At 40.5% G+C, this 12,577-nt stretch overlaps 1 protein-coding gene across 1 annotated transcript in view; it reads left to right on the forward strand.

Annotated features, from left to right (window-relative positions):
- Window positions 1-10,488, forward strand: part of LOC101862291 (protein disulfide-isomerase) — a gene marked incomplete at its 5' end in the record, with an annotated part of 17,219 nt that extends 6,731 nt beyond the window's left edge. The window contains 5 exon segments of the mRNA XM_005104346.2: window positions 1,992-2,192; window positions 3,377-3,497; window positions 5,379-5,557; window positions 6,109-6,195; window positions 8,884-10,488. Coding sequence (XP_005104403.2) covers window positions 1,992-2,192; window positions 3,377-3,497; window positions 5,379-5,557; window positions 6,109-6,195; window positions 8,884-8,958 — 663 coding nt within the window.
- Window positions 10,489-12,577: the final 2,089 nt, after the last annotated feature.

The following is a 12,577-nucleotide window of genomic DNA, read 5'->3' on the forward strand; positions in this document are numbered from 1 at the left end:
GGGCCAGTGTGCAAGTTGCGCACGTTAAAAGATCCCTTGGTGGTCTAAAATCGATAAGAGTAGGCTTCGGCCGCCACCCGGGCAAAATTCAAAATTTCCTACCGACTGAAAATATTAGGAGTGTCCGCGCGCTCATTTGACCTTATGCAGTTGCGAGCGCCGTAAAATACTTTACAAAACAAGCATAACAGTAGAATGTTTGTTCACAGCACAGAATTCTACAATTTTTCTGTTATCACAGTGTAGAATTCTGTGGTTCAGGGTGAACACAAAATTGGTTGGCCTAGATCTAGGCTATAACTATAACGGTGAACGCACACTGGGTGAGAATAGCCAAAAGACTCGCCTGCACTATTCTCACCCGGGGTGAGAATAGAGGTGGCCTTTGACAAAGTCAGCTGATACGCATGCGCTGCGCTCGGCTTCTTCATTCGTTTGAAAAGATGGTGTCAAAACGTTCGGCGATGAGTTCTAAGTCAGACTCTGGACCAAGTAAAGCAAAGAAACAGAAAAGGCAGCAAGTTTTTCTTGACAAATACAAGGTGTCCCTGATAATTAGTCAATGTCCCTGATTTTGAGCAAGGCTGTCCCTGATAGCCACAGAGAGGGGTGGGCAGCTATGCAGTAATGTGCTTGGTGTTGCGTAATTGTTGAGATTGATTGTGGTGATAGGCACCTTTTAGTTTTGTAAGTCCCTGTGAATGATTTTTATTTGTTCCCCCTTTCCTCCATAACTTTACAGCAAACACAGTAGAACATGGCTATAGCGGGACTTTGTTTCTAGAAGAAAAAATCCAGCTGAAGGCGAGTTCCCGCTATAGAAATGCAAAGAGGATATTACCTTAAAAATGTCTAAAAGTCCACATGATTACATCTCTTCCATATCAATAAAATTTGCGCTTTAGATTAGTCTTCCTTTTCTTGTCAACTTCGTTGATTATCTCTGCCTATAATTCGAGTGAGAGCATAATTTCTTTTAGTCTTTGTTGAAAGCATTTTTTCCTCGGTTTGCTACTTGTGCAGTCTATTGTACCGGTAGGCCTACAGTAGAACTGGTGAAGTGGATGCATGCGTATGCCTGAGCATCAGCGATCACAATTCAATGAATCAGGAATCACACACTACACACTCTCCTCTTTATTTACTTTTTGGCCTAGCCTAGGGCTATGGCCTGTGCGCTTTTATACGGTACTGAGCGTCCAGGCTATGGCACATTACTTTAAATTTTGAAGTGGCTCACGCAATGCGTCTCTACCACCTATTCTCTCTGCCGCCTGCCCCACCTCACTCATTACTGGACCGTCCAATCACAACGCTGCACTGCTGACTGCCTGTTTGGATCCCGCCTACAGCCCCCAACCCCCTTCCCCACAGCTAGAGTTCACTAGAGATCTCTTCCGCTGTATCTGAGTTCGGGCCTTTCTTTGCCCCGTTAAACCCGAGCACATGTAATTGAGTTTGCATTGAAGAAAAAAAAAGGGGGGTTCCGGAACGGTCCCACTGTAGGGATGGTCCCGTTGCAGCGGGTGCCGTTATAGTCATGTTCTACTGTATAGATCAACATCACCTTTGGAATGGTTCACGTATCGCGTCTCTCTGCACCATCTCTCTCAGCACCATTCTCTCTGTAGTCCTACCGCCTACCCCACCTCAATCATCACTGTACTAGCCAATCGCACCGCTGACTGTCTGTTTGGAGATTGCTTACAGCTAGAGCTCGCTTGATCTCTCCCGCTGTATCAAACAGTTTGCCCAGGACTTCCTGGATTGAAAATTGAAGGTACCCAACTAGTCTTTTCTTTGTCGTGGACTTCTTATTAGGACTGACTTCAAGTTGGGCTATGGTTAAAGAATGCTTTCAACAGATCCTTTATTTCCTTTTATTATTGTTTTCTTTCTCTGAAATAGCTCAGGTTATTTACTCCTTTATCAAGTTGCATTAAAAGTGGTTGCAAGATATTCACTTCAGTTTTTGTTTCTTAAAAAAATAGATCCTGTTCATCTACTTGGACACTGACAACGAGGACAACGGTCGCATCATGGAGTTCTTTGGCCTGAAAGCCGAGGAGGTGCCTGCTGTCCGTCTCATCACTCTGGCTGAGGACATGACCAAGTACAGACCCACTGCTGACGGAGTTGACCCTGCTACCATCAAACAGTTTGCCCAGGACTTCCTGGATGGAAAATTGAAGGTACCCAACTTTAGTTTTTTCTTTGTTGTGGACTTCTTATAAAGACACATGAACAGTTTACATAGTTGACCAGGATATAAAAAAAAAAAAACTACCACAAGGGGGCAAAACTGATATTTTCTTTATGTGTCTAAGAATAAAATTGGTATGCTGGTTGTTTTATTTATGTTGGCTACCCATTAACCTATATTCAAGTGTTTGATATCGTGGTTGTGCTCTGTGCTGTTGCATGCTAAAGACATGAGTTCAGTTTGCGTGTGGGCAACTTTCTCTATTAGTATGTTATATCCCATTAACTCTTTTTATCCTAGCCGTACCGCCACGGACTCTGTACCCGTCCTGGGGCCGCCGCGCCGTATGAGTCGGAAGTCAGTGCGTATAGTTCAAAGTGCTATATTTTTTATATTTACTCTAAGGTTTTAAGGAAATTTGGCAGTTATGTTAGAAACTGAATGTAGTTTTTGTAAATGTATGTGGTTAGGAAATACACCAAATAGCACAATGTAGATTTTGAGGTGTATTCCACCCTCGAACTTGACCCTGATTGACGCGTCCACGACGTCCCATTGCATTTTATAGAGATCTAGATCTAGATCTAGCCCTACCGATCGAGCACGAATTCCAGCACCGACCCCTTCACCATGATCGGAATCGCTATTAGATTAGTCTAAGTCATGTTTCTTATCATCCAAAACGGAATTTACGGCATTTATTTCAGAGCCACTTTCCTCAAATTAGTATCATTCCTCCTCACAACCCAGCGCCACTTCAAAAAGTACTTCGTCGGTCATGAATGTGCGTTTTCGAGACAACTTTCAAGCTTCTACACCCATCAAAAACAAAGAAATCACTGTTCATTGGAAAATTAAAATATTCAGGCAGAGCTAGCATCGCCGTATTTGCGTATTTTGGTAATTACAAGCAAAACTAGCTTCTTTGACGTGACCGTATCGCTGTTCCGAGAATACTCGCAGCCCGGACTGGTCCTCGTTACGAGTATACTACTCGTAGCCCGGATAAAAAGAGTTAAGCCCAGGTTGGCTTTGGCTGACTGGGTCAGAGCAGCTTACGTCCTAACTGGAGTCATACAGAAGAGTCTGAGCAAAAAAGAATGCTGTACGGAGGGGTGAGACTATCATTACTTTTATGTAATATTTACATTTGTGACCTCCCTCTGGTTTCAGCCTCATTTGATGTCCGAGGAGATCCCCGAGGACTGGGATGCCAAGCCTGTCAAGGTTCTGGTCGGCAAGAACTTTAAGGAGGTTGCTCTCAACCAAGACAAAGCTGTATTTGTGGAATTTTGTAAGTTTTTATAAGATTTGCGTCTTGACTAAAGTTTTATATTTGCAGAGAATGCCTCTTTAGTCACGTTTTTGCTTATCTTACGAGTAGACTGTCTTGTTCAAATAGCTGTCTTTTGTCTTTATTGAAATGGTTGCATAGCCATGAGTGGGACATTAGGGGATAGTGTCCTTGATTCTGTTTACATTTAATAGTACTGTTGTAAGGAACATTGATATCAACACTGAAGCTTAAATCTTTATTGTACCAGTAGGAGGGAAACATGCCAAAACAGCCTTCTCTCGAAGTAGAGGAAGCTCCTTTCTACGTTGCGTGCAACACATATTTTACAGTTCGGCACATCCAGACTGAATGTGTCGACTTCGACAATATACGCATAAAATACTTCAGATGTAAAGATGCCAATACTCTGTTGTTAGTTCGAGAAAAATTTTGAGTTTTATAAAAGAAATAGGATTGTTTGATAGGGTATAAAAATGTATAGTTGTCGTTGTCGGTGTGAATACAGTCGAACCTGTGTAAAACGGAATCGCAAGGGAGCCAGAAAAAAATTCCGTCTTTGACAGGAGAATTTAGGAGGAAATGAGGGGGGGGGGGTGTGTTCAAAGGCCCAGCAGGTGGGATCAAGAATGGCTTGTCCGATCGGCAAGCAGTGGTCAAACCTCTATTGCTATCCTGTCTGATAATGACATGCGTCAGTCTTACTTATCCAATTACCACCTATGCTTGCCTTTCATAGGACGGCTGTTTGACCTATTAAAAACAGAATGGTTTGAACATCTCCTTTGCTTCCACCCGTAGCCCCACTCATAGGTGTAACAAGCACAGTCAACCAATGCCACCCCTCACTGCCTTCATGTAACAACAATTCGAGTAACTCTTTTTATCAATGGCCGTACGATCAGGGCAGCAGGCATTGGCCAATCTAATTTCATGGTTCTGGCTTCTGGCTACCCAGAAAAGTTTTCATAGTTGCTCGCTACTCGAGCACTGTCACGGGCAGTCGTGAGATTTCACACCCACACCACCCTGACCATCTGCATTGCTCAGGGCTCACATGATGGGGTAAAATCTACCCCCAAATTGCACCCCTACTCCCATTCATCGCCCAGCGGCATGGCCATGGCGTTAAGTTTAGAGCCGGCGGAACCAAACTTGCGAGTTTTGTTTCAAATCAAGGGCTGAGCGGGCAAAGCATTTTCCGTTTTAAACGTTTCCGTTTTAAACAGGTAATTAATGAGGAATATATCCAGGGGGGAGCGGGGAGATTCCGTTATGACAGGTTTCCTTGGAGGCAGGTTCGACTTTACCAATGTAAATAAGTCTTTACCATATTTACAAAGATTTTCATAAATGTCTGTCCGTCCTTTTAACTTGATGATATGACGGTATGAAGTTGCGAGCGCCGTTAAACTCTTACTAAAACTTAACATGATGATAGATTTGTTGCAGTAAAACCTGTTGGCACTTACATGACCAAGATTGAGTCGATAGTGCCATAAAACAGCTACTCAATCAATCAATCAACAGCCTGCTCTTGCTCACGCTAACGTAAATGATAAAAAATTGAAGATTGAGGGGAAGGGGAATGGGGTACAGACTTGTTTATATTGAATTGTTCCTTCTTTCAATAGCCTTTATTCTCAGAGAAATAGCGTGAATTGTGAGATTGGAGTAAATCTGTGGTAAAAGCACAATGATCATGTTCTGTGAAGTCTGCAATGTTTTGTTTTCTCTTTCTCCTGTGTTAACTTTTAGTTGCTGTTCACTATTTGGTGAATTTGTATGGTTAGCTCATCAAAATATTAGTCCAGGTATTTAGCCTCTCTTTGGAGTATTATTGCATGTATAATTGCATTTGTTCATCACTTCCCTTCCTAGATGCCCCATGGTGCGGACACTGCAAACAGCTGGCTCCAGTGTGGGATGAGCTTGCAGAGGCTTATGAAGACAACGACAAAATCGTTGTTGCTAAGATGGACTCCACTGCCAATGAGGTTGAGGAGGTCAAGGTTCAGAGCTTCCCCACTCTGAAATATTTCCCTGCTGGCAGTGATAAGGTATGCTGTCACATTTCAGAAAGGATACGTCTTTGGATTAAAAAAAATTTTGTTCCTGAAATTCATACATTTTGCTAGTCAGTTTGAATGTGGGATAGTGATGAATACAGTAGTTTATGAAACTGAATATATATTGTAAATACAGTGGTTTCTGCCTAAGAACTTGGTCATCAGGAGAGAAAAAGAGGGTTCTTATGTTTGGGATGTTTGAGGGCTGAGTTCAGCTCTTACCTGTTGACTTCGTTTATTCTGTTGAACTGACCTTTAGGCGATGCTGAAAAATCCAAGGGAAGGTAGGTTTTCTTTTTAAAAATAATAAAAATCAGGTGTGTGTGCGCTGTTTTGGCTGCGAGTGCTGAACCAGAGGCCCGAAGAGTGAATTTTGACCTCTTTACATTATCAGTATAATTTGGTAGCATATTAAAACTGAAACATCCCACTTGTAATGCTTTTGAAGTGAAGGAACAGAATAGTGATAACAGATTTGTCGTATTTATTTGCTCTATTAATGGCAGTCAAAATCTTTACATATCTTGTTGCCGTGTTCACAGATCATTGACTACAATGGTGAGAGAACTCTGGCTGGATTTAAGAAATTCTTGGATAGTGACGGCAAGGATGGAGCTGGTGTCGCAGAGGTGAGTTCTTTAGATTTAAATATGTTCAACTTTATATATATATATATAATACACACATATATATATATATATGTATAATACACATATATATATATATATATATGTATAATACACACATATATATATATGTATAATACACACATATATATATATGTATAATACACACATACACACAGTCGAACTTGTGTACGACGGCCACGCATCGTTGAGGGGGGAAAATGACTGTCTTAGGCAGGACTAATTTTAAAAAAAACAAAACAACCCAACTATTTACTCCTGAGGTCCCAACTGGAAGTGATTGCATGCTTAGGACTGCTCTTGGGCTGATTAAATTGTGTTATTGTTGATTTATTTTTTTTTAAGGGGGAAGAGAGGACAGTTTTTGTTGGACTTTTTGTTGTTAGTTTGATTTTTATTTTTTACTTATGGTTCCGGGAATGGTCAAAACAAAATGAAATGTTTCAGACGAGGAAGGCCAAGTGTACAGTCATAGTAAATCAATGAAATGGGTCGCCGCGACTCGGCGAACAAACAACTCTTCTGTCACGAGTTTGTGTTGACTTTCATTGTTATGGACTGAGTTGTGGGCGGGCCTTATAGGTTATGACGATTCACACGCTGCCCTCACCAGCAGCTGAAAATTTATTGTTACCCATTGCTCAACTTGGGTAAACATTGGGAGTGACCTAAGCAATATGACTGTTTCATCCATTGGAGGGACTGACAAAAATGACTGGTGAATGAATTATGACGGCTTGTCCACAACGTCGGGGGGAAAATGCATAAAGTCTGGCCGCCTTAGGCGGGTAGATTTGGCCATGGGTTGATAGAATAGGGTAGCCGCTGCCAGGTTGGACAGGTGCCCGTTTTACACAGTAAATTATATAGAAAAAACACAAGGGGGGAAATAGAAAGTGGCCATTTGTACAGGTGGCCGTCATGGCAGGTTTGACTGTATATTATATATACATTATATATATATATATGTATATATAGTGGAGCTGTGGAGAGTGGTTTACACATCTCCTATATAGTGGAGCTTCAGTTATGGAGAGTGGTATACGTATATTTATAGGAGAGTGGTTTACACATCTCCTAGTAGAGTTGTGGAGAATAGGTTCCATAAAATACTAAATTTAGTGAAGTTGAAGGGAGCAGTCTATGCGGGGCTTTTTTGGGGGTTTTTTTTGTTGTGCTCATAAGGCAGAGGTGAAATGTAGAATGCACCTTGTATCTGTGAATGAAACATGTCTTTGCTTCACTTTGAGAAATTAAATTTTTTTTTATGGGAGGGGGGTATTTTTTACACCTGTTGCACAGTCACTTGGAATAGGTTGGGACAAACTTATCTCACTTAGACCATGGCATTGTGGTTTTGTCTTCTCTGACAAGTGACTTTAGAACCCTTTCAGTAGGTACCGCAAACTGGGCGCGCTGTCACGGAGACCAAAACCCATATTTTTCCCTCCTAAAACACCGTGTGATCAAGCATACACACAGACACATGATATATCAGAAGAAAGAGGAGCTTTTCCTCTTTTTAGTGGTATTATTTATTTGAATCAACGATTCTTTTGAAAGCAAAATCTTGCGGGACAAAAGACAGCACTATCGATGTTTTCACTGTCGCGGCCGTGCGTTTCGTGTATTGATTTTTTGAGTGACCTTGTTTGAACAGGAACGGGGAGCGTATGGTGTTAAATACTGCAATCTGATTCGTCGATATTTCAAGATAAGACCCTCTTTCCGGTGATATATTTCTAAAGACTGTCCTTAAAGAATTAATAGAAAAGATTTGCGTGTGAAAACTTTCGGTGCTGTTTTTTTTATGGAACCAGTGATCGGACTGACTACGGAAATATATAGGCAGAAAGCCCATTCATTCCTCTTCAAGAATAACACAATTGTGTCGATAGTGCCGTAAAACATCTACCCAATCCACAAAAAAAAAATCAAGAACAACACAGCCATTATACGCAAATAAACACCGGACGCTCCCCGTCGGCTCGCAAGCAGGGCGCCATCGCCCCAGTTTCGTATGAATTCTCTCTCCTTCCCTTCAGCGCGGCCCGGCGCTCAGCCGGTGGTCGCGAGTGGTCATTTTAACCTCCCCTTGTATTTCTTGCCGTTTTAGTCAAAAAGCCCTGTTCTTCTTATTTGATAGCCCTGAAAAAAAATTGGGCTGGTTCTCTATGTGCATGGGTGTGTGTTTACAAGTTTTTGTGAATGTCCGTTCAAATTTAAGAATGTTGTGACATCTCAAAGTGCAGACATTTCGCAATTAAAAAACTTTAACATTTTTCTGCATCTTCAGATGTTCATAACTTTGTTAAAAGCGAAGCTATATATGTATAAATTTGGTATCAAAATGCTCAGAGTGATGAATTCTATATGGTGGTGCAGTTAATTATGAAATCAGAGGACTTTGAAATTTCAGTTTGTGGTACCTACTTTCAGGGTATTGATCCAAGGGTGTTCCATATTGTACTGCTGATATAACTGTTTTTGGGTTGTTTTTTTAGTACAAATACTCAAGTTCTGAGACAGGAATTTAAGTTATCTTAGAGATACAGTGCTAAAAATGGGGCTATCATGTTTCTTTTTGTGAAAATGATTTTACCAAATATTTTTGAAATTATGAAGAAGCATGTCATAATTGTTTAAAATGCTTTTTCGTTTTCTTTGCAGGAGGAAGAGGAAGATGAGGAGGAAGAAGAGGATGATGAGGAAGGTGATGATGAGGCTCCAAGAGATGAGTTGTAAGCTAGAAACCGAGAGTCCAATGGGAATAGGTTATTCCAATTTATTTGTTCCATCTGGCCCACTGTGGATGTTCAGTGTTGTTATAAAGAACTAAATCAGAAATTGCCAAATTTTGCTATTTGAATTGTTGTATGCACATAACAATGAAAAGTCATGTGTGAATGTCTTATTGGCAAAGATTATGCCCCTCCCATTCTTTTAAGATCTTTGTTGTAATGTTGTCTTCACAGTGTCAAGACATGACATAATTGTGAATAATTTGTTACATCTTTTTTGTTAGTTCAAAGTCACTGCGTGTCCCATTCGCCATACTTTGAGATCAGGTTTGTGACATTTGGGAAAAAGTCCTTAGTCTAGAAATGAAAAATGGATGGATGGTTTGTGTACTTTTTAGAACTGATTGAGAAAGGATTTTTTTTTTTTTTCAAATTGTATATGTGGTAAGAGTTGACATTTATCTGAATGACAGGGTGTTCTTGCTGTTTGACTCACATCGTGATGTACTCCACATTTTTTTTCTTTAATTGCTCAGCTCCTTTTTGACCAGTGGATGAGCAACTAATTAAAACCATCAATTCTTTTGGCATTATGTTGTCCCCCCACCCCTCCCCCTTTCCATTTTGAACTGGTCGTGTTCCTGTTATTTATGTGCATCGCTGTGCCGCTTTTTTAGTGTTCTTTTTTGTTGACTATACACTGAGAGGCTAAGTTATGAATGTTGAGAAGTCCAGTTTATGATCATATATATATATATATATCTATATACAAACTCGTATATATGTAATATTGGACAATGTTTAGAATCTGAAGCATATGTTGAGATATTGTACGTCTTCCCGCTCTTCTACCTGTTCACATTTTGATTGTTCTTGGCCTTCAGTACATCTGTAGCTGAAAGTTCATTTGACCCATTTGTGCTCAAATGTCCCCCACCAGCTTGTTGATATTTTGAACAAAGGAACCATGCATAGTTGTATATTTGGCATTGGCATTCCGACCACAAAGGTCCTTCAATCAGTTTGTGTGTACGTTGCACAGATTTTACTACAGGGGGGCCGTAAGTTTTAGTGTCTAGTCTTTTTAAAATATTTTGTTGTAGCAATAATGAAGCCTCAAGAACAGGTGCTGCCTTTTGATTTTATCAAAACTAAAACATTTATATGTGATGCATTGTTCATTTATATGTGATGTAAGGATGGGTATCTCAAATGGATGAATGTTGCATTTTTGTTGGAATGGTTGCAAATGATTGAGTATTGGCATAGATCTATATTGTATGTGTGATATTGTGTGCTTTCTGTGACTTCTATTTGGGGTTGTGGGATTCTTTATCTATCGAAAATACCCTTTTTTTCTCTCTTTTGACTCTTTGTCCATGGCTGGACAGCCTTGTGAGTGAACACAAAGCGAAAGATCCTATTTGATGTAAGGGAAAGCTTGCCCAGTTTGTGCAAGGTTTTGACAGATGTATGAGCCGGTTATGACTGACTACAAAAAAAAAAAGGTAAATAAAAGACAAAAAGTTATGAATATTGGTGTTATGTGTGATTTCCCTGGTGTTGTGCTATGATTTGATTCTGAAATGTTTTTTTAAACAAGATAATCATTACAAGATGGGACTGTTCCTCCAACTGTAGGTGAGTTGGGCATGTCTTGTACAGCTCTACTCAGACTCACCTCTCGGTAGATCTCAGATTCGTAGTATCGTAGACTTAGCAGAGTTATTTCACAGTCAATGTGTAGTGCATTGTGCCATCCAGTATTGTTTCCAAGTTTCACTTGAGGGGCTCTCATGGTCTAGGGGTCTTATTCAAAAGGTCAGAGGATTGAAACCTGACAACAATGAAAAATTTTCTTAAAAATCTTCTCCTTTTACCTGCTTTCCTATTCTCTTGTCCCACTCTGTCATCTATCATCTCCATTTTCTCCTTCCACCCCGGCCTCCTCTGGGCTTTTCTACCATCACTCTTATGGCCCGGTTATATGTAACGATAAATTGTACAAAAACTGGACGGTCTAGTGATCATAGGATAAATCGTTAGGTGTAACCACAAAATTGTACAAAATTTGGAAGGTTGGGCGATGGCTTGAAGACTCAGTCGGGAAATCGAGGGCTGCTTGATATTTTTCGTGCGATCACGTTCAGATTTGCGCTGTGACGTAGAATCACTTTGAAATTTGCCACTGCGCAGGGTTAAACTTTGGGCGCAAAATTTTAAAATAATTGTCCCATCTTTAAACTGATTTCATATTCAGAATCAACGTCTCAAAATAAGCAGAATAGCTCGTGGGGAACCTGATTTGATTCGAAATTATGTAAATTTTAGTGATTTTATTAATTGATCGTCAATGGTGAAGTGCATCAAGGTCACTCGGTACGTTGCACATCTGCAGTCAAGTCAAAGCTTCTCTTTCTACACCCAACACGGTACTGTATGGCCAAGACTGTTGCTATATCAAAATGTACAGGGGAGGGGGTGGAGCTCTCGTGATCTAAAGGTACAGTTTTCGCCTTTCATCCAATTAGGTTCCGAGCTCGAAACCTTCACATAGAGTGCAGGCAAATCGCTGTCGTCGCAAAGAGACATGGTGGCTATATGACAAGGAATCTCGATCGAAAGAAAACTGGACGATAGATTGGAATGTGTAAACAGTACAGACAACACAGTTGGATAAAACGGACAGTTCTCGCATACGACGAATCTGATACATCACATGTACATTTGTGAAGCGTGTTGACAAAATGAGTTACTTCTCAGATTTAAGCCTTTTGGAAATAGATGCATCTTGCTTACTGGTGAAGCTTTTACAATTTATAAGTTTGAAATAATAAAAGGCGTATTATAGTAAAAGAATATGGCATCAATAAAAATTCTACAAATTTGACCCTCGTGTCAATTTTTCTTAAATAAACACGTATCCATTTGTGGGATGCGAGAAGTAACTCTTTTTTTTTGTTGTCAGCACGCCTCACATTTTATCGTTGCGTGTAACTGGGGCTTTACACCACTTGTCGTAGGGTAGGTAATATGGAACACCTAGCCTTCTCAGATGAGGGAGAAAAATCTCGGAGGGTCTGTGTGCAGGTTGCGCACATCCCTAGGTGGTCCTGAAATTGATGAGTAGACTTTGGCGGCCACCCGGCCAAAATGGAAAATACCCAAGTCAGTAAAAACAAAAACAAAGCGTATCTTCAAAATCGAAATGTGACTGCCTGTAGGCAAAGGACTCTATGAAGTAGGAAGAACTGTTACATATGTATAAAACAGTTGTAGGTCTACTGCAGGTTGAACACATAGTAATTGGCTACCCCTGAGATCTAACACTGAGGTAAGCAAAGAAGATGATTTCAGAAGTACATGTGTAGTATACTACAGGTTGTTTTTAAACATTGGTCGGGAATATAATATTTGAATATCTTGATTTCAACTAACTGGTGAGACTTGTTGTTTTCTTCTCTAAAATCGTCTCCTTTCACCTCCTTTCCTGCTCTCTAGCAATGTTCTGTTGTCTTCTTTCATTTCCACTTTCTTCCCCCACCCCTTCACCTCCTTTGCCCCCTCCTCTGGGCTCCTGACTCTTTCTGCAGCCTTTCTACTGCTACTCCTTGGCTCCTCCT

This window comes from Aplysia californica, unplaced genomic scaffold (assembly GCF_000002075.1).
Source record: "Aplysia californica isolate F4 #8 unplaced genomic scaffold, AplCal3.0 scaffold00416, whole genome shotgun sequence".
Taxonomy (NCBI): domain Eukaryota; kingdom Metazoa; phylum Mollusca; class Gastropoda; order Aplysiida; family Aplysiidae; genus Aplysia; species Aplysia californica.